The sequence below is a fragment of the Zootermopsis nevadensis genome, unplaced genomic scaffold, assembly GCF_977971745.1.
Source record: "Zootermopsis nevadensis isolate Lab colony 2312 unplaced genomic scaffold, Znev_1.0 Znev_ptg000022l, whole genome shotgun sequence".
NCBI classification, from domain to species: domain Eukaryota; kingdom Metazoa; phylum Arthropoda; class Insecta; order Blattodea; family Termopsidae; genus Zootermopsis; species Zootermopsis nevadensis.
The window spans coordinates 17,038,298-17,065,322 of NW_028259154.1; the positions used below are offsets into that span (position 1 = coordinate 17,038,298).

Below are 27,025 nucleotides of genomic sequence, written 5' to 3' on the forward strand. Positions count from 1 at the left end.
AACATAATAATTTTCTGAAGCCAATAGTTATTTTCTCCCTTTTAGTATCTATTCTGTTTTATGTGGGTAGGCCCAAACATTCCCCTCAAAACCATTTTCAAATACCCTTAGCTTTCTTTTCCCTTCCCTTAGGGTGAGAGACCATACAAAACAACAGGAAAAATTACCATTTTGAGTATTTTATTGTTTATATGTTTAGACAGGAGACAGGAATACAAAAAATTCTGAAATAAATGATAGGACGTATACACCAAAATTAAACATAAGTCCTAACAAAAGTGTAAATGTAAAACTTCAAATATGTACCTTTCTCATTCTGAAATGTTTTGAGGTAGAATCGCTTGCAAGTTCCCAACAGTGGACGACCTATATGAGCATCAACTGAAGTGACAATGTCTGCCTGAGTACATCGAGCAACACGCTCCAGAACACTTGCTTTAACGTTAAGCACCAATGTTACTCGCAGGGCCAACAAAAACTCCTGTGCCAATCGAGACACATTGCGATGTACGAGAACCAGATCAGGTTGGAGGTTGGCAATGCGAGCTACTACATGACGCAAGTATTCACGTTCCTGAAAAAATGTATCAATCCAGTCAGAACACATCATTTATTACAAAGGAAGAAAAATATTAACAGCAGAGTAAAATTGATACTTTAGGAACTTCAATCCTACATATTACATAAACATTATCCTAGTCCTAGTCACAATTTTACTTGTTTTATATGACTGTAGGATTTTGTTTCTCACTGTGAAGAAAGTACTGCAGAATACACTTAAAACTAGAAAAGACAGAAAAGAAAAGGAATGGAAATAATTACATAATAAAGAGCTTTATAATTTGTAGGCTTCACACAACACTGTTGTTAGGGCAATTAAATCAAGGGCATACACAGTGCAGTCCAAAAGTTTCCGGACTAAGGCAATAAGAATTAAAAAAAAAAAGGCAGATATTTTTTTCCGGTTTATTTACTCAAAATAGGATCCATTTGATGCAATGCACTGGTTAGCACGTGTTTCCAACTTCTTCATGGCATTGGAAAAGTCTTCTGCGGGAATTGCTTGTAGCTTGTCGGTCACTGCTTTCTGAATCGCCTTAATTGTGTCAAATCTTGCACCCTTTAGCTGCAACTTCACCTTTGGGAACAGAAAATAGTCTGCAGGAGCCAAATCTGGTGAGTATGGGGGGGTGTTGTAACGTCGCGACTTGTTTTTGCACTAGAAACTGTCGAATCATTGCTGCCGAATGAGCCGGGGCGTTGCTCTCTCGTCAAGGCATGCGGGACAAATCTGGCGCACAGTTTTCGCGCAAATCTTTGCTTAAAATCCGTAGAACCACTGTTTTCAGGATGCCAATTGTGTCTGCTATTAACCGAGACATCACTTTTCGATCTTCTTGAACCATTTTGGCGACTTCAGCGATGTTGTTATCAGTTCAACTTGTTGTGGGCCGGCCACAGCGTTCATCGTCCTTCACTGACTCCCTACCCTCTCGAAACTGTTTGTGCCACTCAAAAATTGTTGTTCGGCTTACTGCTGCATCACTGTAAGCCTTCTGAATCAGCTCCACAGTCTTTGAAGCCGAAATATTGGCTTTACAGCCATCCATCTCACGACCTTGACACTGCGCAACAACAATAGCTCGTACGAGACAACCCTTCTTAACAACACCTTGCCACTACACTAACGCCACTTCGCACCCTTGTCAAAAGGGTCTCTACTACGTATTTCAACCTCGGTCCGGAAGATGACGTTGGTAGAAAAGCGGTAAAAATTTCAGTTTAGGAACTTTTGGACCGCACTGTGTATGTGGGATACAGAATACGCAGGGGAAGTATCAAACATTCATACAGAATTTTGATCAAAATACCACCTGTAAGATAGGACATTAAAATAAATATTCAAAGAACACAATGTGAAGATGTAAACTGGAAATAATTGGTTCAGGACGAAGTCTAATAATGGGCTTCTGTGAATATGGTAATGAACCTTTGGATTCCATACAAATAAGAAATTTTCACAAGTGATATTTGAGGCTCTTACAGTGATGAGTATAAAGATGAAGCAAGGAATTTTGTCTCTGTATGTCTTATGATGATACTGTATTATTATGTTCTTTGTTTTATCTCTTTATCTCAATAATCTTATGGCTAAAAATCATTACATTCCAAGATGATCTAACTTTACTCATTTGCAACTGTGTAACAATGGTACACAGGAGTGTTAATTGGTTGACAAACTCAATATCTATGTCACTACAAGCCAACTGCAAATATGGCCGGACTTGTAAAATTCTGCGAATGCACGGCAGAGTTACCACTATTTTCTTTTCAAACCTCAGATGTCTTACTTCAATTCAACAGCAAAGGAACCTAGGAGCATACAGGAGGGTATTACTGGATCTTGGAAAACAGAATAAGCAGATGTGGAGTGGATTGAACCGGTCAATCTTTTCAAGGAAGTTTATGCACCCAGAACATTTTAAGCACTAATTTCTGCGTCAAGACTTTCATGAAGATTATTACAAAATTATGTAAATAGTTCTGTCAACCAAATTAAAACAAAATGTTATAAGACATTTAAAAAACCAAATAACAGGGATTTAACCAAAAATAACTATATCTTAATTTATTACATTCATGTTTACAATGGCTAATAATTTTCTCAATTCTAAAATAACTTCATCGTTAGAAATTAAAACATACAACTTTATGAATAAATTAATCTGAAATCAGATATTTGTGACAAACCTGCATTATGACTGGTTCCAGAGATAGTAGCCTGCCTTCAATACGCTGGTATACAATAGAGCAGCCAAGAAGCAGTATGCGAGGTGAGACCAATTCTGTGGACATTGCACGATGGGCCACATTCTTGGAACATACTACACCATTTACAATGCAACTCTCATTTCGACTTCCACCAGGAACTTTCTTAAACTGAACATACCTGTAAAAGGCAAAAATCACCTGTGAATGGAACAGAATGGATCTGACAGAAATTTAGCATATCCCTTGTAGGAAGGCAATGTCCTGATTCTATGGCTTTCACATTGTAACATAATTGTACTTTACACATAGAACACCTGTCTTATGTGTAAAGCTTCAAAGCATTGATATTACATAAATACAGGTGTACCTAAAATGTTGTTAAACAAACATACATAAACAGAATTCCTGTGGTGGTAAAATATTTACAATAAACATGAAGTTGCAGTAGATGTGAATTTGGCATCATCACTTCTCCATCCTAACTCACTGAATTCCAATGGGATGTAAAAATTGATTACAGACATCTGCAATAATTCAGTTATGCAATGAAAGTTCCCTCTCTTCCCTCAATTCAATATTATACCTGCTGGCTACTCACTGCCTAATGTCCATATCATCAGCATCATTTCGCACATCAGGCCGAACAGTATCAACAATCTGCTGAGCCAAAGGCACCACAATGTCTATCCAGCTCTGCGATAAGCCCTCTAAATTCAGCAGTTGCTTTAATAAGTTGTGCATGTGCTGCTTGAATCCATTACTGTGAACACACAGATATTTCACATTTACTATCAATTGAAGTGCAAATATGCTGCACTGAAGAAAAATTTCACTGTCTAAATGAGAAAGAATTACATACGCTCTGTGGCATTGGCTCTTCCTTGAGCAGCTGTTCAAATAAATTCCCTTCTGTTATGAAATTGTAAGGCTCACCACTGTCTACATAAAAGCCCACCACTAGATCCCACCTTGAATCCATTAAATTCAGTTTATACCATCACAACCCATTTCAGTATTACTATCTCACTCACAGTTCAATGTCTCTTTCAATGAGACTTCTCGGATAAAAATTTGATATGAATTCCTTCCCTTATGTGAGCTTATGTCTCATCAATAAATAATTATGTAAGTAAAACATTTTCTCCATCTTTACTCCAGTATTACATTCTTGCCATATTCATAACTCATTAACATGTTTGAAACAGAATGTATAATACATATATTCTGAACAACTTCAGCTCTGCATAAGCAAGTCTCTGCATCACCAGACAATTTTTTTAATGAATCTGTAACTACTACTAAACAAGAACACCACTTCACCTGAGCTGTAGATATGCCTGCTGTTCTCCATTATAAGTCCGTAGTTGTGTGACATTATGCCATCCAGATGTAGGAACTGACTCCCTACTCTGGGAATTCTGAAGGAGAAGGGTTCCAGAGAGAAATTCACTTGATATGCCATATGTATGAGAACTCTCCAGCAGTTGTTTATTACCTACTTTTAACAACAAAAGCATTAACAATTCAACCTTTAAAATTGAGAAATCCTCATTCCCATATGTGTAAAACATATATACTACTATATTTTTCTTTGAAGAGACCAGAATATCAGTGGACTGTTTTGACACATTAACACCCTACAGATGCAGATTTATGACAACATACCAAACCAGTTACAATGCTAATTGGCCTTCAGATTCAAAGTACAAATAACATAATTCACAGATCTTAAACTGTGTACTTACATCTAGCAATCATCATATAAACTTTTTTGTATATCACTTACGTGCTGGAGACTTCACTTCTCCTGGCTCACTGTCAGTTTGATGTTGATCCTGTTTGACAGCCACAGGCCGACTGATATGAACACTGTTTTCAGCCACATTGAGGTCCAGATAGAATGAAGAACTTGACGAAGGCAAGCTTAATGTTTCATCGTGTTCTGACAGCTGGCAGTCTGATTCTGAATCTACAAAATATAACAATCTCCAGTGTATATGAAGTACATTTCTGACTTGAGCATTAGTCATTGGCAATTCAGGTTACCAGACCCATATTAACTATCTCAATGAGGCAGATATTTCTTGAGCATTTGATAGTTACCTAACTAATAAGAAATTTCTGGCTTTCATCCAATCAAAAGGTTTGACACTGAGTTCACAAAAGTCAAATAACATCATACCCTATATCAGGTCATTTTAATTAATATCTTTGCATCCCATCTGTCAATAATCTAATTTAATATCATCCTACAATCTACATCTATATTTAACAAGTAGTTTCTTCCTTTGAAACTTCCCAGTCTATACCTACTAAGCAAACAAACAAGAGCATGCATCCAAATCAATAACTATACAACATTCATCATCTTTCCATCATACCAAACTGCAATTTATGCAGTTAAAACAGCATCAACATATAAGCTAAGAATAATTCAAGTAACAATGACAGGACATTTTATTTTTACAATTCTAAAGGGATAAGTCTTAACAAGCTATCCAGTATAACTTCTCCAAATCATATTACAAAATTGCATGCAGCACCCAACAAGAAGTTACTGTTGATTTCATTCAATTATAAATTATCCAGTTAAAAGGTTAAGTCAGTTGAACTCGGTCAAGGAAGTGTGTCTGTTACTTTAAACTTTTCACAGTGCTGCCCACATCTTACCAGTGGTGACAGAATCCTGCTGTGGAATTTGTTTAACCCACAAAGGTTCCTGTGCTTCATGGCTAATCCTCCCATTATCTTCAATCGGACTTGTTGGACTGCTGTACTGTAGTGGTGACAACACTTGCCGTGGTCGATACAGGGCATAAGCATCCAGAAAATTCTGTTCACCTATACAGTCCAGGTAACCTGCTTCTATCAAAGTCTGCCCTATAGCTGTACCCTGAATTCTGATTTTAAAAAACAAACAAGTAGTACATATAAATACTAAACAGTAAACACAGTAAGCCTCAATACCACAAAACTGAAGGAACAGACCTTGAATATGTCTTATACAATGTTTGTTTACTGGTTTATATAATTATATAGGTACAATCTAGTGTTAAATCCTGAATCACGCCTTTGGTTTTAATTCCAACTCTGCTCAATCCAATTCACTTTTGCAAAACCTCCATCTTTTTACAAATCCATTTCTACCTCTGTATTTATCTTCTGATTCATTGCTCTCATTGCTAATATGAGAACAACTGGGACAAAGCTGGCTTTTATAAATTAACTTCTAACTTACCTTGTAGCTGCATGACTCTGTGTTAACAACCAATCCACAAGCTCACTGCCTAAGAAACAATTATGATAATTGCGCAGATGATACCGATGTGTTTGTAAAGTCATCCCCATATTTGGATGACAGATGTCTTCAAACAGTGCTCGAAGGGATGATGATTTCTGCAGTACACGGCAACGCTCCTCCATACTCATGTAATTAGACCCTTGGGCTCTGCATAAAAATAACGAATGGTGCTGTATGAATTATGCAACTGTACATAACAGTAACTTACACAGTCATGAAAATGGCTCTCTTTTGGAAAGTGGCACATGTATTCTGGTACAGTGTAAATGACATTCAAGGAACTTCAGGGTGATGAATAGGTTACACACACAGAAATGTTGGGGGAGATATAAGATTAGGTTGGACAAGGCAGAACCGTGGCCACATGCACTTACTCATCGCCATAATGATGGAGGCAGTAAGTTCCTCTAAAATGTTTATCAGCATCTACCAGACTACATGGTTCAACATCACAGAAGCCAGCCACATTCATACTCATTGCTGTAAGAAACTCAAATCTCACTTGCAAAATTAAATTTCAGTAAACAGAGAGATTAAGTTTTATCAGCATGTTTCATCACATTAAATGTCATGACTGAGCAGTTAGAACTGCTGCTTTATAGTAGATATATACAGGATCAATTCTAGCCCTCAGTTCAAAATCATGATTCACATTCCTCATGATTACTCTCACTCATTTCAGGAGAATTATGAGACAGAATTTTAAAAAAAGAGGTTCATTACTGCTTCCTTCCACATCCTTCCCAATTCCTCATTTACAGTTATCTTCTGATCTGATCTATCCACTTGAGGAATAAATAAATTAAGGTGCAATGCTTGTACATCATCATAACTTAGTCCAAAATTCCTGTATCAAAAGTACATAAGTAGCCATTAGTGTAGTGTATTTCACAATTTTGAAGGGCTGGGTTTTGGAGGTTTTAACAGCACATATATATCTATAATGTGTTCCCATATAAGTTTCACACGTAACATAACATAATTCATAATTTATTTGTCAAATCAGAACATTTTGAATAGCCAATTTTTCTTTACATATAACAATGATTCATTACATACAATCTTCAAACCAAATGTTTCATACTGCCCTCGTGCAATCTTTCACTTCATCTTGCGATGATTTATCAATTACAGCCATCAAATAGAAACACTTTTCAAGATCGTCAAACAGTACCTACTTTTTCACATCACAATACTGTGAGACATTGCTTACAGCAACCACACCAAAACATATTGCAAAATCATGCTGTTATTTCTTCAAAAATAAATATGCACTGAATGTTGCATATTATTCACAGATACATCACTACTCAAATGTCATGTCTGTCACTGTGCCACTGAATGACATTAAAGTTATTTCTACCTCACAAATCTAAATATCCACCACCTATAATTTCTGATGATAGAATTAAAGGGTACCAACAATAACGTGAATCCAATGAAGATCAGTCAAATGTCTACAGATTAGGAGATAGAGACACAAGAAAATCTCAATGAAATAACATAATAATCAATAATAAAGATTTTGTATGCTCACCTGCCAAGCACAAATCTATCTTCCTGGATATTAAGTGACAATTTTCTACGACTAGTCCCTGAGGAATTATCCTGACACTCTGCAATATTGCCACATGTACTGCTGGTACTGCCTTGTGATAATGAGGCCAAGGATGGAGCTGTGTTACCAAATTTTGTCTGTAGGTCTTCCTGCAAGGCCCTCAGATCAGCAGACAGATCAGCACCCATATCTGATGACTGCAGGTAGGACAGTACGACTTTACAGCAATAAGTACACACACGTAAGTCACCTAAAAATAATAAGTTGTCTTACTCAAAAATGTAGAATGGCTCTTAAAATTTAAAATACCATTGTTTTACAGTTTTACCATACAGAAACCTTAAAGGTATTTCAGTAGTTGAGCTAATTCTACACTGTACCTGTGCACCCCATGATCTTGCCTGGAATCTCTTGGTTGCAACATCGAGAGCAGAAGATCTGTCCACATACACGACAATGATGACGACGCCTGAATGTTGTAAACCTCTCACCACAGTCATAACATTCCTTGCTTACTGAATCTGGCATCCAGTACTGTTTGAAGTCTGTGTCTTTGTATGCCTGAAGTTCCTGCAGATGGACAAGTGATGAATACATAAGGGATTGTTTATACAGAATATATGAGGACCACTCACGAACCCAGATAACAAAGATGATAAAGATCCATCACAGGGGCTGACAAACTATGTCATATATGCCATCTGCATGTAGCTTTTAGTGAGCTGAATTCACAGCATACAACTGACCCCAAAAAGGTTTCTATTTAAACATCCTCACAGTACTTTACCTAAATACAGAGATGACACAAGTCTCTGAAAAGTACTGAATTTTTAATTTTTTACCTTTAATAACTGGTATAATTATTTATTTTTATTATTATTATTATTATTATTGTCATTGTTATTGTGGGTGACAGATAACAACAAAATGAAAAAAATCACAAATACATTTATATAAATAAAAATGTATGTGTATGCACACTCACAAATGATAATGACATTTGGCACCAATAATAATGCCATCATTAAATCAACATTGGAAAAGAACTGTTAATACTCTATACTAAACTTATATATTTCTATAATTAAAGTGCCATTACATAATGTTGTGTTGTTATATTCCACAAGCAATAAAAACTCACTATGTTTCTTCAAAAGCCTTCCTTTAACTAACAGATTAATACAAATTATACTGACTGTGCTCTTGAGAGCCAAAAGACTGCTGATCCTCTTAAGCACATTAGGGAGGCTTCTTCCTTCACCCACATCCACAGGGAACTGGGTCACCAAGTCATCAGAAACAGTGTCCCTCTGTTCCTGTATTTAAAGTAAATAAACATTTGTTTGCCATGCATAAAATAAATTATATCAATTATCTGTTTTTCCACATAATGACATCAATGCCATGTACACAGTCAAACAGTATGAACAAATTAAAAACTGATACCAAATCTGAATTCACAATAGGTTAATAGCTCAAATATCCAAAAGTCAGATAATAAATATGAGTAATAAGCACAGTTTTTTCACAGAATCAACATTTAAAAGTTATTTCAAATTAAAGCTGCATTAAATTAGGATAAACGTTAACACCACCTCAATTTCAAAAATTACTGACTTCTGTACCTAAGTTGGCACTTAGTACAAGCAAGGTACTGTCAAATCCAAGCACTTCAAACACAAATACAAAATGACAAAGTATGAACTCTGGCGCTATCTACCCCCACATGCATGTATATGTGTGGGCACACACAGAGACCAAGTGTCCACTGCACTTTGTGAATAAAGAAGTTCTGGAAAAAAACAGGCTCTGAATACAATAAAAGATCATACTTAGTACTTGAGATTAAAATAGATGCAATAAATGAGTTACAAATTAAAGTATACAATATATCCATGCTCACCAAGTTATCAGAAGACTGCCAGTCTGTTTTGACAGGGGTATCTGGAAATACTTGTGTTGGTGATGGAGCATTAAAATCTGCCACAGGGCCACCTATGAAAATTTTAAGGAAGTATGAAGACCGTGCCATAACTCAGACAGTCACCCACCAGCTTCTCATCACAGAGGCCCAGGTTTATACACACTCTACATATTTACCAACAAGCAAGTTAGGTTGCATTAGCTTAATTTAATTTACTTAATGGAATGTTTGTGATGGAACTAGTAAGCATGAGAGGAGCCAGGATAGATAAGTCAGTATAGTGACTAACTATGGGCTGGATGATTGAGGTTAGATCTGCAATGGGGGCAGAGGATTTTTCCTCTAGCCACTGCATCCAGACTGGCTCTGAGGTCCACCCAGCCTCCTACCCAATGGGTACTGGGGTCCTTTCCCGGGAGTAAAGCACGGCCGGGGTGTGATGTTGACCACTCACCCCATCTAGCGCCAAGGTCTCCCCCCAAGCGCCTACATGGTGTATAGTGGGACAGCTTTACCTTTACTTTACTAGTAAGCATAAGTGGAACACACAAATTCTGTGGATTTTTTGTCAGTGAAAATAACCCACTACACCATAAACTTATTAAAATATATTAAAACTGAACTATACATCACAGTTAAGTTGTCAGTATTCTAACAAATATCTACCACTTAAATCTTCAATGAAAGAGAGTTAGAACTTTCCATACTTAACAGCTTCCATCCATGTCAAAGTCAATCAATGCAAATTTCAATAACTTACAGGAAAGATGTTTAATGAAAAATTCTAGAATTAAAAGTGGAGTAACATGTCATCAACAGTGGAATGAAACAACTTTTAGAATTTTAGATAAGTAAAACTCAGAATAAGTAAGACACAACACACATACTTGGTGCCCTCCATTTATTTCACAGTTTAATTGCATTTTTCAAAACTACATCAGTTATATCAAAGATTATTAATGAACTGAAAATGATATGGAATAAAGCAGCGACAATCCATATGATCTATATAGCTTTTGCAGTAACCAAATTCAATTAAATCTTCAAAGGCAATCAGTTGCATCAAGTGGCCATAAAATACCGATGTTTTGAGAGCTGCCTCAGTCCTCACTATCAGAAATCATATCTCAGATCCCTGATAATGAAAACTGAGATTTTTTTACACAGCCATCTGATGTGGCTAACTGCCCAAGAAGACTTCAGTGAAAGCAGCCGTGCTCTATTTGAAAGTACTATAACATCTCAGCAATTATAGAGCACTCAAGAAAACCATACAAACCTTCAATAAAGAAAGTCAGCATAAGTAGTTAATAACTGATCACCAGGACCTCTAAAATATGAAGCAAGAATGCTAATCTCTCAGTTACAATGCTCAATTTCATGCCTTCTGACATTTTGATTTTAAGATGTTCAACAAAATGAGTTGTACCTTTATTAAATTTGAAGAACTTAGACAACAAAAATCCAACACCTGGCTGACTTGGCTCAGGACTTAAAGGAGCAAATTCTGTAAGATGTGATGGTGACTGCAGATTTCTGTCCATCTTACATCACCTGAAAAATATATTTCACAGCTATAGTAAATATATAACAGGCAAGGACAACATCTAGTAAGCTGACCTTATATGAAACACATTTCAGAGGTATTTGTGGCTACATCCATCACCAGGGCACACTGATGATGGAATCTAAGATGTTAGTAAACTTCTGTCAGACTACACAGCACAACATCTCATCTTCATATTCACTGTTGTGATAACCTGAAATCTCAGATGAACTTGATACTGCTTTACAGCCTGACAAACTATATCCAGAATTTAAAATATTAAAAAATATTGAGAAACACATCTTCTATTCAACTGAAAGGATGGAACTCTTTTAATCATTTGAATATGTGATTCCTTCCTTTCTTTCTCCTCCAACCCCTCCAGATATTGAAGAACAGGCTTAGTGAAACACATGACAATAGCATTTGCTCTTTTAGTCATGGACGTCATACTTAGGTTGCAGTACTGCTACTGATGCTGGGGTTACATTGATTGTCTCCTCATGATCAGCTCCTGATCTGTTTCAGATGAAAAATTCAGAGACAAATCCAATATTTCTGATAATTTTAGAACTGAGGGTGTTCCTCAAAAGCTATCATCTGCAATGATGTGGTTATTTGAACTTCTGAATCATTGAAAAAAAGAATCAGTTAATCCTTTACAAAAACAGAAAATGACAAATCAACCTGCAGTTATTAATTCATAGATTTCAAAGAGGCCGTGAATCACAGTCATTATATTTATCACCTGAAATGAACAAAACGAGTCAATTCAGAAAATGTGATCATGTGCACACCACTTTTAAAGTCTGCACAGGCCAACATTTTAGAATTTCATCTAGCCCAGCCTGAGGAGCATTTGGCACAGCCTCAAAGTTTGTCTTCAAATACGTTTCACAAACCCGATCTAAGCCTAACTTCCCTTTATTCCAGCCCGATATATTTGCAATCTGCTTACCATATCATGAATATATTTCTATTTTAATGCATAAATGCCTGTAATCCTCGAACTAAGTATCTGACGACGATCTATTAACATCTTAGGCTATTTTGGCGCTTGAGGAACTGTACAAAGACATCGAATGCCAAGTTTTAAGACGTTATCTCGAATTATGTCTGAAAAACCCCGAGAAACTCAAGTCAGTAGAATTTGTTTCCAGGCCCGACAGTGTCATGAGAATTGGATAACGCAACTGCGAATAGTTTTCTTTGCGAGAAAATAACGGCCCGAGAAAGCCTGAAATATTCTATTTCAAGTTTGACTACCATAACTTTAACCAGGCCCGAACCCGAAAATTATGTGCAATAAGGTCCAGGCCTGGCTCTGGGGTCGACGGACAAGCCGTGCCTCTGCGCTACTACAACAGTCTTCGACAGGACAAAACGGAAAATGGACAAATATCTGGTCTATTACAAACAACACAGCAAATACGAATGTAGTTCAAATTAATATTTACCAGCACGATGTTTCAGCTTCGGTGAAAACTTGATTTATTTTTCAACCATCCCATAAACAAAAGAAAAAACTTTATAACCAAACATTAGAAAACACCAGCTGTCGCTGACAGTTGGATCACTATCATACCTCACGAATACCAACGTATGAGTAGGGTACTGACCTGAACGTAGCACATGCAAAGATTGTTCTGCCAACTTATCCTAGCAGGAAAAATACAGGTGCGACCAACATCGACAGTTTAGCTGGCAAGGAGGCGAACTTTCGAGTCATTCTGAACGTGGCTGTCAGGGTTCTAGACCCATTTAGTCTGGTTGCACCTTTCCTCCATCACCAGAGCTATCATCACCCTGGCGATAAAGGCAGCAAGTACCCCTGAAATACCAAATAGTTTAGAAAGTCGGTTGTTCCTACTGTTTTCAATCATCGGAACTGGTCACTACTTAAGCATTTAATACTATACAATTTATGGACACAATTCCTTTCAAAAACCCACCAATAAACAGATTCAGAATCATTAACAGAACTTACAAAAAAATGCGTAATTCTTCTAACATAGTAGTACATGTAAGTCCTTCATATTCACACTAAATCAAACCAATTTACTCATGCCCTACCTTCACATAAAGACCACTCATAACAAATTTTCTTCTAACAACATAATATTAAAACTACAGATTTTTCAAGTATATGCTTACACAAACTGTACACCTCACACTAAATTGTAATACTGTTAATTAAGAAGACTATGACTATATAAAAACATACTCCAACACCTAACATGAAAAACCGTAACTGAAATTATAAAACACCAGAAGACCTGTCATGATATTGCTCAGAGAAGCATATATACAAAACCAGCTTCCCATTTTAAACAGTGCACTGTAAGATGAGCCCGATGTCAATTATGGTCTTCTGCGTTGATTACAAGACCACATGACATCGCACAACTGAGATGACCACAATCAACATCTTCACTGCTACAAGAACTTGAAATCTCATGTCTAAATGATAGCTGTTAAGCCAAAATATAATGCTCATGCATAATTTATTTTATTATGCAACTATGTAAAATTTACTAATATGTTGTAAGATGAACTAATATTCTTACATATTTCCTAGGTTATTCCACAACAGGATACAAAAGTATAACATTTAGATTTTATATTTTCTTGGCATAAAATTCCTATGCAAGATCGTCAGTTTTGTTTACAGACCAGGTTTGGGAAACGGTTTTCTAATGGCTGGATCAGGATGGACTTTCTCAGACACTCACACATTAATATACGAAAATTCTTTTATTCAGCCAGTTAACATGGTAATATACAAAACACTGCACAATAACATGCATATATGAGTCATCTATTTGAGTAACAAAGGGTATATGTAATAACCAACTGAATAATATTCTGCATAAGCAAGAGACATGAATGTAACTTCCTAAAAAATGACAATGTGACAAAATTTCATAAACATCTGACTGTCCTCATGTAGCAATTATACAGATGGGATGAGAAGTATTTAAAATTATAAACAACTTAAAACATACAAGCTCTGTTGTACAAACATTCCACATTGAAACTTTACTTCTAACTGATGTAAATCAACACATACACCACAGGTTTTAAATGTTTGCATCTGTAAGACATTATGAATACTGCACTTGGTCTTATATTCATCCATTTGTTGCTTTACATTACACCAAACCTCTTCTCTTTGAGTGACGCTGGAAGTTTCTCAGCAAGGGCAAGTGGATTCACTTCCACTGCAATGAGTTCATCCCCACTCAGCCAATCCACATGAACAAGATGCTGCAACGATCACGTGTAATTTCCATTCAGTGGTTATGTATCAAGAACCTATAGCTAACAGTGATTTAATGGTTCATGTTAAGTAGCAATAAAGGTGATAAACATGTTCATTCCCTGCTCAAAATAAAATGTGCGTGTAACTGGGAGGTAACTAGGCACTTAATATAAAATATAGGTACAATAATATAAACAAGCCTTAATAGAAATATTTTCTTAATATGGGGAACACTTAAATAAGTACAAGGAAAAATAATTTCAAACTGTGCAGCGTTACATCAGCAATGCAATTAACTTTCCAAAAGTACATTTGCATTTGCAATAAAACGAACAATGAAGTACATATACGAAATATCAGAGTGTGTGTATGAAAAATGTATTTATGTTACCATAAAAGCCCAAATGTTGGTGAAACCTAGGTTTTACCAAACAGTGTTGGTAAAAGCCCAAAAAAAGAACTATTCATGTCTTATTTTGGGGTCTTACCAATGGGTGTTGGTAAATGTTAGGATTTACCATAAGCAGGTAGTAAAAGGTCAAGTTAGGTTAGGTTAGATGTCTTATACTTTTATTTCACAATTTTTATATTTCTTGCAATGTTTTTCTCTGTTACTTTTACTCCTGTTAAACTTTTTTAAAAAACAACTTAGATGAGGAATGTATGTTTCTAAAGTTGTAATTTATGGAACCGAAAATAGAAAAAGTATCGATTATAAGAGTGAATTACTACATTTATACCCTTCTCTTTACTTTTCCATCTTCTCGTGGAATATGGGGTTTTACCAACAGCGAATGGTAAAACCCTGAAATAAGACGAGAATAGTTATTTTTTGGGCTTTTACCAACACTGTTTGGTAAAACCTAGGTTTGTCTGGTAGATCCCAGGTTTCATCAACATTCGGGCTTTTGCTGTAACATATACACCAACAGAGTAGTACAGATTCCCACACAACTTCAGGTGGTACAGAGTAGTTTAAAACCCTCACTTGTAAAATGTACTGTATATCAGGACTGTACACTGATATCTAAAACATTCATGTCAAGCCTAAATAAAAATATATGTCACAAAAAAGCAAATCTCAGAGGTTTATGAAGAATAAATTGCAAGAGCTCCTAAAGACAAAGTGTTTGTACAAGACCTCCAAAGCTAACCTGTCAATTCCATTTCAGCACAACTGGGACTCATTTGAATTTTGTTGAAGGGATTGTAAGAAATAACAGACAATACTAGTTCAATTACAGAAATATGCAGAAGATGTAAGATCTTCCATGGAGATGGGAACTACCCCCACATATGCCCTTACCTTATATTTCTTTATAACATGGAAGGCATGCTGAGGTGTGGTAGTTCTTGGGTGACATTGACTGCTGTCGAGACTATCTGAAAGTGATTGTGGAGAACCAACTCTGGGAATCTTAGCTTCTGCCAATGGCAGTTCCTGCAAGAGACATAAAATAATCACATTATACCAGTCACCAAAGATCAATACATGGAAAAATTGCCAGTCACTTCCTGTTAACTTTTTTTAATTAAATTCTGTACACATCTCTCATTTTCCCCACGCATACTATGAGGGATTTTTAAACCGTAGGTACACAAGGACACCGTGATACAGCATTTATTAACACCGCCTACACACACAGTGGGCGCATAGTGGGACAGCTTTACTTTTTACACACATCCAGACATCATGACATCATAACATTATTAATTATATAATCACCACCCCTGTTATGGCAATTGTTCCAGCAGGAACTCAGTGCACTGAAGCCTGTAACCAGGTTGTCACTACCGCAAAGATATCAACATCATTCATAAACAGATTCATAAGCAATATAAAGAGACCTTATCCTTATCGATGATGCATATTGTATTGTCATCTTGAAGCATAATAATATCCTCATTGTTTGGATCAAACGTCACACTGTTTACTGCAAAACCTCTTGAGAGCCACTGCACAGGGTGGCGGCCTTCAAGACCCCTGGAGAACGTTGTATATTTACGTCCACATAGACTGTATTCTACAACCTACAGGAAAATGAAAAACATCTTAGTCTATGCTACTGCTGTATAATAACCATTGTACTGAAAGCAAACAACTTTACTAGAAAATACTATGCACAATGAAAGATGTGCATTTACATATGCTACTCCTTACACACACACAGAATGTGTCTCAGAAGCAAACAGCAAGTAATGTGAATTTTGTCAATAATAGTACATTCTTGTATAATTTGTAAAACTACCAAAATGGCATTCAACATTTTCTTCTCTGTACAATTTAAAAATAAATATACTTTTAATAACAATATCTGAAAAATTATTGTATCAGGCAAGAATTGAGGAACATTTATTCTAAGGTCTTGCACTGTTTAAATTTTTGTCAGAAATTGTAAAGTAGCACCAACCTTGTGATCACTGTAAACAATCACAAGCACATTGGTGCGAGGATGGACAGATAAAGCAGTTGGCACACAACTGTATCGTGGCAAGGAACAATGATGCTGGAACAGAATAAAGTGATGGAATTTTAGATTATGACATCGCACAATTTTATAAAAAATACAAAGCATAAAATTAAAACAGCAAAACAACAATGACTATTTCTCATGATCTACACCATACATATACAGTACATACAAATTTTTCCTCTACTGCAAAAAATCTGACAGGCAGCAGGAGTGAACATGTTAATGGACCTTATGGGGATCCATGGATTCAAACTCGGGGCTACTAACCCATGAGTTTTTTTTTCAATTAATCAAGGTGAATGAATATCTAAGTGATGGAGGAGATATGAAAAGAAAATATATCTTAAAATTTGAGAAACAGCAGTAGATGTTCATATTTATAAGTGTAAAATGCTTGTTATATAAGATGCTAAACTAGTTGATCAAATTAATCTCAATGTAAGACTACATACGTTATTAAATATATAATAACATTATGATTTTGTACAAAAGATTATGCACACAGCAGCCACATGGAGACACCTGTCAGGATAGCCACTGTTTCAGCCAAAACTTAAACAGGATACTTTCCAAATACAAGTTAGATGTGTCACTGATCTACCTCGCTCTGTAAAACCATTCAGTAGTAAAATCATTTTACATGAAAAACAATAAAATTACTGAAAATTCACTCAATCCAATGAAAGTTATATTGAAATACAACTTTTAATACACCCCAACAAATACCAGTGGTTATCTAGTCAGTGAGGGTGTTGAAGTCTCTGCCTCAAAAGAAAAGTGGTGAGATCACATAGCAGTACAATGCAGTGAATGAATAGTTCACTTCTTGCCACACAGCCATTTAACTTGGCTGAAATATAAAATCTAATTATTCTATTTGATCTTCAAATATTACTTTCTCCCAACTAACTATTTAACCTCTGAACACATACTTACTTACCTTCCAATCAGCTGTGGTCCATACAATAATGTTGCTACAGTGGTCACCTGCAACGATGAACTGACCATCATGAGAGACAGTCAGCAAGTGTACTGCATCCTTTAACACTATTAAGATGCCAAACACAAATAACAAAGATTACTTTTGTTGTTAATAATAAAGTGAAATAAAATATGAACTGTAATGGTAAGCATTTATATTCTGCTTCATACTAATCATTATATCTGTAGAACACATAGCTGTTGAGCAAAAAAATCTTAAACATACACAATCAAATAAGAATTAATTAAATTGATATTAAACAGCTACATTCTACATTTACCTACAGTCTGTGCATAGTCAAACAAATAGTTAATAAAAGTATAATATGTTTTCACCACCATAATGACATCGTTACTTCAGTTTAATAGTGATGCAATGACTTTGTCTTGTCCTCTTGACTAACTCCATGGAGCTGAATAAATCTTAGAAAGCTACAATACATTAATTATACACTTTATCCTAAATATTTTATGATTGTTACAGTTTCCAACAAATTTTTGGACAGATAAGAAAATGTTCTAGCTAAAATCTCATTTATCAATTTCTGGAGTTAAATTAAGCTTTGTACAGGAGATTACTTAAATCTCTCTGCATCCCAATACGGAGTACAGCTCATTCCCATTAGCTGTAATTATCCCTGAATAATTTCATGATGGCATTACTATGACCAAGGTAGAATCATTTTGGTCAATGAATCTAGTCCTAATATCTCATACCTCATGTATGAAGTATATACATCCCACTCAGGATAGCCCAATAATCATGAAAGAAAAGCTTTAATTCTAAGTTTCACTTCTAATACTTACATCTGTCATCCAGTGGATGGAAAACATGCTCCAATACTAGCTCATCTCCACCCAACTGTATCACCACAATGTCTCCAGTGCTAGTTGAAACTATTGCTCGTGTGCTGTCTGAAGTGAATGTGATTCTGTGAGCTGAACTAACTTCACACAAAACAGGAGCCTTCTGGAGGCTGGGTTTGCTGCCCTATTTACAAGTAACGTGTAAATGACTATGGCAGGAAAATGAAACTATGCAATGTAATAGTTACATAAATGCAATTCTTTGTAGAGATGATAATAAAAATTATAAGTAATATAATAGCTTGAAGATAAACCAAGTCAGTTAACTAGTCATTATTATTTATTAATTAGTGGTTAATGTTAACAAGGACATTTGACAGTTCCTACTTATATAAACTGAAACCAGTAGTTTGCATGTCAATTGCAAAGATTAATTTGTAGACTTACTAGTTGAAAACTGAAGAAACACAATGTTGTAACACTAGAGTAGGCTATCCATTTTCCATTACTGCTCATGTCTGCACAGACAATAGCATCACCACCACGTGACTTCAGGGTCAATAACCGAATTGGATCTTCGATCAAAGGCAAAATGCCTTCATGAATTTCATCTCCATTTTCAATGGGTGCTGTATTGCCAAGCTGCCACACCTCTAAATGTGATAAGTACCGCAGCATTATACATCGTGCCTCAGGACATACACTTACACTTGGAGCCTATAACAAGAACAATATTAAATCAGCTATTTAGAAACAGTTTTCATACACAATTTTTATTCCCTTTCACATGTTAACTTCAAAAATTTAACATAAATCTAAAAATAGTAAATTTGCAGAGTTGGTACTCAAGTATAAATGATTAATCCACTGTTCTCATAAAACTATCAGTTGTTTTACACCGATGTTTTCATAAAGCTGACAGGAATATAAAAATGTACTCTTTGAAGTACAATGACATTCCAAAAGCATTATTCCACTGTTGTACAACAATGACTGTTGTCATGCAGGTTGCCTGCCTCCTACTTAATATATATTTCTCAGAGTTCTAATGGCCAACAGTAAGGTTAAAATAAAAGCTGTGATGCTTTCTTCATACATGAAGTTTGATGATTCTTCATTCTGATGATTCTGAAGTAAAAGGGAGAGGCCATCCCTTAGATTTTTATAAATACTACTGTTTACATCTCTATGACATAAAATTATGTGTAACTTAATAAAGATCAACATACCTGCAGAAGAGGTGGATATTTTACAAGCTGACGAGGAGGGTAACTGCTTATTGCAAGGTAACTGTCTACACCTACAACAACAGACACTTGTAAGCACAAATTATAAAAACATTATTAAACACACACCAAATTAGACTGAATCAATATTAAAAATTAAAAAATAAATGCTACAGTATAAGCATTAAAAAGCAGAAATCAGTAAGGTAAATACACAACAATACTTCTTAAAATTTCTAAGTTGTCATGGTTCACAGAATCCTTCCACATACTGGCCTAGCAAGGCAAGAGGTAGATGTATGTATTTCAGTACCCATTTTACCCCTAATGTCATGACAACAATGAAGACCAAGATGAACTCTAGCAGAGATACATAGCTTGATATGGGATCTAAATGATAGTACACGAGTGGTATACCTCACATTCATAAAGTTCTGGCTTTTTCAACAATAAGAGAATAAAAAAGTATGCAGGAAAATCCATAGAGAATTTAATGTTGAATGACAAAAGTTATTGACAAATACACCATGTGTAACTTCATCAGTATATCTTAGGAAATTAAAGAAACAAATGGAAGGTTTCAAAGAATGAATGTAAACTGAAATAGAACTCAACACAATATGTTACAGCTTTTCAAAATTACAATTCTAAAAGTGTCCAGAGAAAAGAAACTTGTACAATAATAAAACAAGCATAGAAGAGCATGCTAACCTGCTGAAAGGAGTTTCCCATCTGCCAAGGCAAGGGCTCGTACATCATGATCATGGATCCGGCGTTGCACTGACTTAACCCACTTACTTCTACCACAACTACTTGTACCAGTACCACCTCGCAGCCAAACTTTTGTAAAGCTAATGATCAATGGGTCCACACCTTTAAAAGCCAAACACATCATCATAAATTTCAGCGTAATTATTGTAATACTTTCCAGTTGTGGAAGACTGCACAATTCTAATACAACAAGATTATTCCTTAATTACCAATAATGTGGGAGAGAAATAAATTTGAATCAGAACTGCCTTCACTTCCCATCTTTAAAAATGGCAAATGCTTGTGCCTAACACCCACGAATAACTGGTACCTGTGTGTACACTAGTACCACAGTCCAAACCACTGAACTTCAACAAAATACAATAACTGAAATAATTATCATAATGTAGTTTCCAAAAATCAGTCAGTTGTGTTTCAACATTGTGTGCGACTTGCAATGTATTTTCAAGCAGCAAAAAATAAAAATTAAATTAATTCATCTGTTATCAGGGACACGTTTCTTCAGTCTTATTACAAAGTGCTATAAGTTCACTTCCTAACTGTTCTAAGTTTAACTTCAATTATAAGATGAGAACAAAAATGGGGAAGAGAGGTAATTGCGCAGATGAGCATAAGAAATCTGGGTGTCTATGTTCTGGATCATACCAGAAATATGGCTTCATAAATAGTTATTCAACTGAACTCATCATAATGAGAATAAAATACTAGGTAACCTTTCAGAATCACAGGCTCTCACTCTAACAGTTAGGTGCTATCTCTGACCAACACAAATGGGTTATTTATATCAAAATAAACCAAACCTATATTATAGGTATTATACAAAATGAACAATGCTGGTTCACAGGAACAAGTACTTTTGAACTAGATAATTGAGGTAACAGAGATCAAAATGTTTCAAACTCAACATATGACTAAACATATAATTCCTAATATCACGGCTGCCATCTTGACAATATGAAACATAAAGACATTCTCCTATGAAGGAAAGTGGGCTGAAAGAACTGGGATGAAGAATGATGAGAAGTAAGGAAAGCTATCCCTCTGCAAATATAAGGAGATCTGAAAACTTACCAGCACAATAAACAGAATTCTCATCTTCTGCTAAACAGAGACACAAAATGTCTGCCTTATGGGTCTGAAAACTTTCAATTTGTGTTCCTGTGTTGCCATCCCAGAAAGTGATACAGCCTCTGTTAAAAATAATATTACAGTTTCAGTAAAAAAAACAACAAATAATGTGATTATGCCATACCGTACAAAATGACAGCAAGCACCAATTTTTCCTGTTTTAACGTATATCTAATTATAACATATCAAACGCTGGAGTTACTTTAAATGACAGTGGAGATGAAAAATGTTGATAAAAGTAATAAAATGAGCTGTAACAAAAATATATCCCCTCCTCAAACAATATGCTTGCTACAGCTTGGTTCACAACAAACACATGTATGAAAGTTCAAATTTTTACAATACTCTTTTTAATTATTGCATGGTTCCATTGTACAGGCACTCTGAAAAACTGTCATTATATTTTCCATAAAAAAAGGATAAAAAATGTGTTTCCAAGTACTTCAGCCAATGAATTATGGCAGAACTGGAAAAGAATATGAATTTTAATTCCCACAAATGATACTGTAATGGTGAAACCAATTACCCAACATTACTTCTTCACAACAGAACAAATAAATAAGTTCATTATAATCACATCACTCTATTTTGTAAAACATCCTGGAAACTGACACCCCACTATAATGCCCTACACTTGCCCAAATCACAAGACCACCTCATAATATAATTTACTGCTACCTAAAATTGAAACTGGCTGAAATTGATCAACAGATTTATCACTGCATGAGTAGCTAAGAATGAAAAACATTTCTTTCTGTGAACAATTCCACTCTTAGCTGTAACTACCTTGAGTCACCACTAATAATGGTGAAGTCCTTAATGACTGCAAGACACCATATGATGGTTTCTTTCTTTCTCTCATCACGACCTGGTGTCATGCGATGTATTGCATGCCCTGAGTCAACATTCCAGATTCGTACAGCATCTGCTGAGCCTGTTATAATCACATCACCTGTTGCATCCCATGCCAGGCATAGAATTCGACCTATAAAATAGACAAAATAACTGTAACACTTGTAGTGTTTTTCAAGCTTCTGTCTACTACACATCAAGGACCTGTGTCTCTGAACAGTATTTACTCCATACACTTAACTTTGTCAGTTAAGTTTATAAGAGAATATGTGTAAGTTTCCTTTTATTTACTGTGTAAGAAACCTTACAGAATAAGATAAGGATAGTCTTTAAACCAATATAATTCGAAAGACAAATGTTCAAAATGAAAGAAATTTCATTTCTGAAACTGTGAAATATTTAAGTTCTTAACAAATCCTACAATAACCTAGCACAAAATTTTCCTGCAGAAATTATACAGGCATGTAACATACAGAAAACAGCTTCACAACTCGATTTACAAACTCTACCTTTTCCACTTATAAATTCTATATTTCTGTGTTCCACACTTCATCTGTAAGGTTTGAAACATTAACTACCTTATGTTAGTGGTAAAATATTAACTGATAAGAAATAAGTTTCATAGCCATGGTATTGAGGAAATAATTGTAATAAATCCAGAACTTAATATATTCTGTCCACTGTATATTACCAACCAATGATATGTGATATCATATGTATTGAAATAAAATGAGTGGGTATGGTTATTAAAGTTCATTATTGTAAAGACCCAAATTATTCCAAATACAAGGCAGTGTCACCCTGGAACAAAGACTATATTTTGTCTCCACCCATTCTGAAAAGTACCTACATTTTTGTGACTTTAATACTAATGTAATACACTAATGTTTATCTTCCATCCTGTAAGCCTTCTTTACACTATCTATGTCCCATTCTAGTGCATTTCCTTTTACATTTTTCCATTCTTTTGTAGTCGGCATTATGAAAAGATATATTCACATGCATTATAAATCAACACTAACCTTCTTGTCTATCCAGAATTTTTTCATACATTAACCCATCATTAGTAACTGTGAAAATGTTGATATATCCATCTTCAGTGCCAGCCTACAAAAAATCCATAGTTAATAAATTTTAATACAGGATTATTAAAAATAAAGTTTAAAGAATCTTCACCACCATGAGAATCTCAAATCTCAATTACATACAATGTACTGTGACTTTATTTAATTCTTATACCACTCACACTTACATTAATAAATTTGAGAGTTCTGGTTTTCATGGCAGTTATGATGACAACGTTTCCTCCAAATCAATGGTAACCATTTATACAACCACATGATGCAAAAACCCAGAAATCATAACAGATATTAACATATTACACCACACAAAAATATTTCTTCACTGTACTTATGAACTATAAATGTGAGTAGAGCACTTCAGCATACGAATAGATTTAATAGTATCACCTGCAGTACAACAAAACTTAGCTGCTGCAATTTCCTTCTTGCATCGAAAAAATGCTTCTTCTCATATAACATCCTTTTGTAAGAATTATGAGTGAGACAAAGGTTTTTATGATTGAATTATATCTCTCTTTGGGATACTGTTAATTAAAATTTAGAAAAACAGAGTAACAGACCAGCTTCCTTGAGATTAATGTACCCCTGGTGTTCTATGTCAATTTCATTTACAGACTTGTCATCACTTCTCCAGTAGTGGCATGACAACCAGAACTTTAATTTAACAGATTTCTCATACAATCACAACAGCCACCTCAACAATGAATATGTCCAATGACAGATGTTTATGTTCATACAAATCATACTTACTGCAAGACGTGTGTTGCTACAGTTACTTTCAAGACACCAACAAGGGCCAGCTGTCACAGGAATATCAAACTATATGAAAAACATAATGCATACTTAGAATAACACATAAATTATCAAACAATACTTCACGTTCTCTGGTAGTTAGTATAAATACGGCTGTATTCTGGGTTGTTGCACTCTGTAGTTTGATAAAAGTTTACCGAGACTTCAGTGGGCAACTGTCCTGATGATGAAGGCAGCAAGCACCTCTGAAATGTCAGTAAACTTGTTCCATACTATATGGCACAACAACCCAGAAGACAGCTGTCTTTATATTACTATACAGGTTTGAGGAGTAGCCCACACTGTTGTTAAAATTTCTGTAACTGTACATGGCCATAATTTTTTTTTTACACTGTGGCATTCAATTAAGGAATTTCTGTCACATAATATAACTCTTTAATTTTGAAGTGATCATTAGCTTAAATAACAAATTTCTGCTTCCATTATATTATGAAAAATATTAAAGTTAACAGTTTAAACATTCTCTTATCAAATGGTCCAGCATCAACCACTGAATGAACAGTCACTAAACTAAATATGTCAGCATTATCATATTGAATTGGTTCTAGCAGCTTATATTAGGTATAACTTTGGCTTTATGTTGAATAAGACAGAAGACACTTACATGAGTTAAAAACAGCACCTTTACCTTGTATGACAGTGTCTGTAGGTTGTATTCTGTAATTGTTCCTTGAAGGCCAGCACTGAACAAGCGTTCTCCACACCATGTAATTGCTTCAACTGAACTATTCACTCTGCCTGGAATGGTTCGTTCAATGTGAGGTGTATGGGCAAGATCCCAAACTTCTATTGAGCTATCTGATCTGTTGAAGTAAATGGTTGTACAAACAAAACAGATGTAAGCACACTACACACAAAGTTTCAGAGCTGCAACTGTCATTAATATCAATAGCCTACAGAAATTTTTAAAATTACATTTATATTAAGCAGTATGTGGCAGAAATACAAACGGCACTACCCTAAAATAAAGCGAATCATTCAAGAGGCAAAGTTGTCAAAATGTATTGCCTCAATCTTCAGGGTTGAACCCCAGAGACCACAAATAACAGATTACTGTGGTGATAACGGTCTTCTGAAAATTAAAATGATACATTCCTCTGAAATACTGGTAACCACCTACAAGACCACACTACATCACAACAAAGAAGACTGTGACCAAAAATGTGACTGCCATGAGAGCCTCAAATCTCATATCAATGTATTTTAAGGGATAAATCTTGTGTGTTAGGTTCACATTCCATCTACACAACAACTCTTAATTACAGTTTAAGTGTTTATTAATAATCCACTATATGTTTCGACCTTAATTGGTCATCTTCAGGTGATTCTCTTTAAGTGTTCAAAACTAACAGCTAATTTGTATACACATTTTGTGTTGTTGAGTTCACCATGTAATGGAATACATCTCAAAGTTGAAGTCCTGTATAAGAAGCCTCAACAATGACAGTAATGTTGGCAGCACCTGGAATCTGACCACAAAACAGTAGCTTCTGAGTTCCTTTATATTAGGCTAGTTCAGAGTAACATTATTGTTTGGTTGGTGATCCCCTGGTGGGTTCTTAGTGCTGTTAACCATACCTGGTGTGTGCCTCCATATATTTGACAGTTACCCATTTCAAAAATACGAAACCACTGTGAACTTCTTTTCAGACACTTCCTTACTGTAGGTGCAATCAGAAAACTAAGACGAGTACAGAGCAAATGGATAGGTCCCTAAGCGTTGTATTAAGATAGCTATACGTCCACGGTTTATGAATGCGTTTTACAAAGCGCTTTCACATGACGATAAGCAAGCCATTTCAGTCGCATTCTAAACTTTCTGGTTCCAGACCTCAACGCGACCTCGATAATCACATAATTGATTCAACTATAATTTGTGGTAACCGGCAAAAAATAGAATGTAAGGTTACGTTCGTTACGTACCTGGATACTGCTAGCTTCCTCTGAGTAGATTCATATGCCATACAATGAATTGCTCTTGGTTCTAAATCATAAAATCTAACACTGTGCACTCTGCAGGTAGACATAATTCTGACACCAAAATCACAACTTACTAGCACCAAACAGCATACTCAACACTAACATACACAATATTCAATCTCCACATGGCCAAACACAACAAGTACCAAAGAAAACAACCTACACACAGATTACCAAAGGATCTATCACTGCAAAAGGTTGGTAGCGTCAAAGTACTTCTATGCCATCTATGAATAACAGAGAGCTACATCCAACTGGGATCACAACAGAGGCGGTAACCCGCTTGGTAAAAACGTCTTCTATTTGACTCCACGCCCCCTCCAAAAAATAAATTTTATAAAACTACCTGGTAGCAATTTAACTGTCAGTAATAAAGTTTTTTGCATGCAAAAGAAAATAATTAGAATAATGGCTGGTGTCAAAAGCAGGGTATCTTGTAGAAAATTATTTTGTAAATTTAATATACTTCCACTTGCAAGTGAATTTATACTCTGCTTGCTATCATTTGTGGTGGAAAACATGGATAAATTTAAAAGAAATACAGATGT

The 27,025-nt window shown here is 35.4% G+C and overlaps 2 protein-coding genes across 6 annotated transcripts in view; both read right to left on the bottom strand.

Annotated features, from left to right (window-relative positions):
* The window catches only part of fab1 (1-phosphatidylinositol 3-phosphate 5-kinase fab1), a 33,224-nt gene extending 20,522 nt beyond the window's left edge, over positions 1–12,702 (bottom strand). For 4 of the 5 annotated variants that reach the window (XM_022062520.2, XM_022062519.2, XM_022062518.2 and 1 more), the window contains exons 1-13: positions 12,559–12,702; positions 10,985–11,109; positions 9,535–9,626; positions 8,828–8,947; positions 8,012–8,201; positions 7,611–7,881; positions 6,011–6,220; positions 5,443–5,672; positions 4,559–4,741; positions 4,093–4,270; positions 3,371–3,532; positions 2,752–2,950; positions 307–574 (exon numbers count right to left, since the gene is read on the bottom strand). In XM_022062520.2, the coding sequence (XP_021918212.1) occupies positions 307–574; positions 2,752–2,950; positions 3,371–3,532; positions 4,093–4,270; positions 4,559–4,741; positions 5,443–5,672; positions 6,011–6,220; positions 7,611–7,881; positions 8,012–8,201; positions 8,828–8,947; positions 9,535–9,626; positions 10,985–11,099 (2,218 nt within the window). In that variant the 5' untranslated portion in view covers positions 11,100–11,109; positions 12,559–12,702. The remainder of the gene's footprint in view (positions 1–306; positions 575–2,751; positions 2,951–3,370; positions 3,533–4,092; positions 4,271–4,558; positions 4,742–5,442; positions 5,673–6,010; positions 6,221–7,610; positions 7,882–8,011; positions 8,202–8,827; positions 8,948–9,534; positions 9,627–10,984; positions 11,110–12,558) is intronic. The other variant, XM_022062517.2, reaches the window with a different exon arrangement.
* Positions 12,703–13,836: 1,134 nt separating this feature from the next.
* On the bottom strand, positions 13,837–26,637 carry l(3)72Dn (UTP4 small subunit processome component l(3)72Dn). Its single transcript, XM_022062509.2, has 15 exons — positions 26,421–26,637; positions 25,126–25,300; positions 24,435–24,503; positions 23,625–23,709; positions 22,537–22,735; positions 21,694–21,812; positions 20,563–20,724; positions 19,855–19,925; positions 19,073–19,342; positions 18,626–18,809; positions 17,778–17,884; positions 16,775–16,870; positions 16,212–16,394; positions 15,670–15,804; positions 13,837–14,368 (listed from the first exon to the last, which is right to left on the bottom strand). The coding sequence occupies exons 1-15, from the start codon at positions 26,522–26,524 to the stop codon at positions 14,249–14,251; spliced, it is 2,079 nt and encodes a 692-aa protein (XP_021918201.1). The 5' UTR covers positions 26,525–26,637; the 3' UTR covers positions 13,837–14,248.
* Between the last annotated feature and the right edge of the window lie 388 nt (positions 26,638–27,025).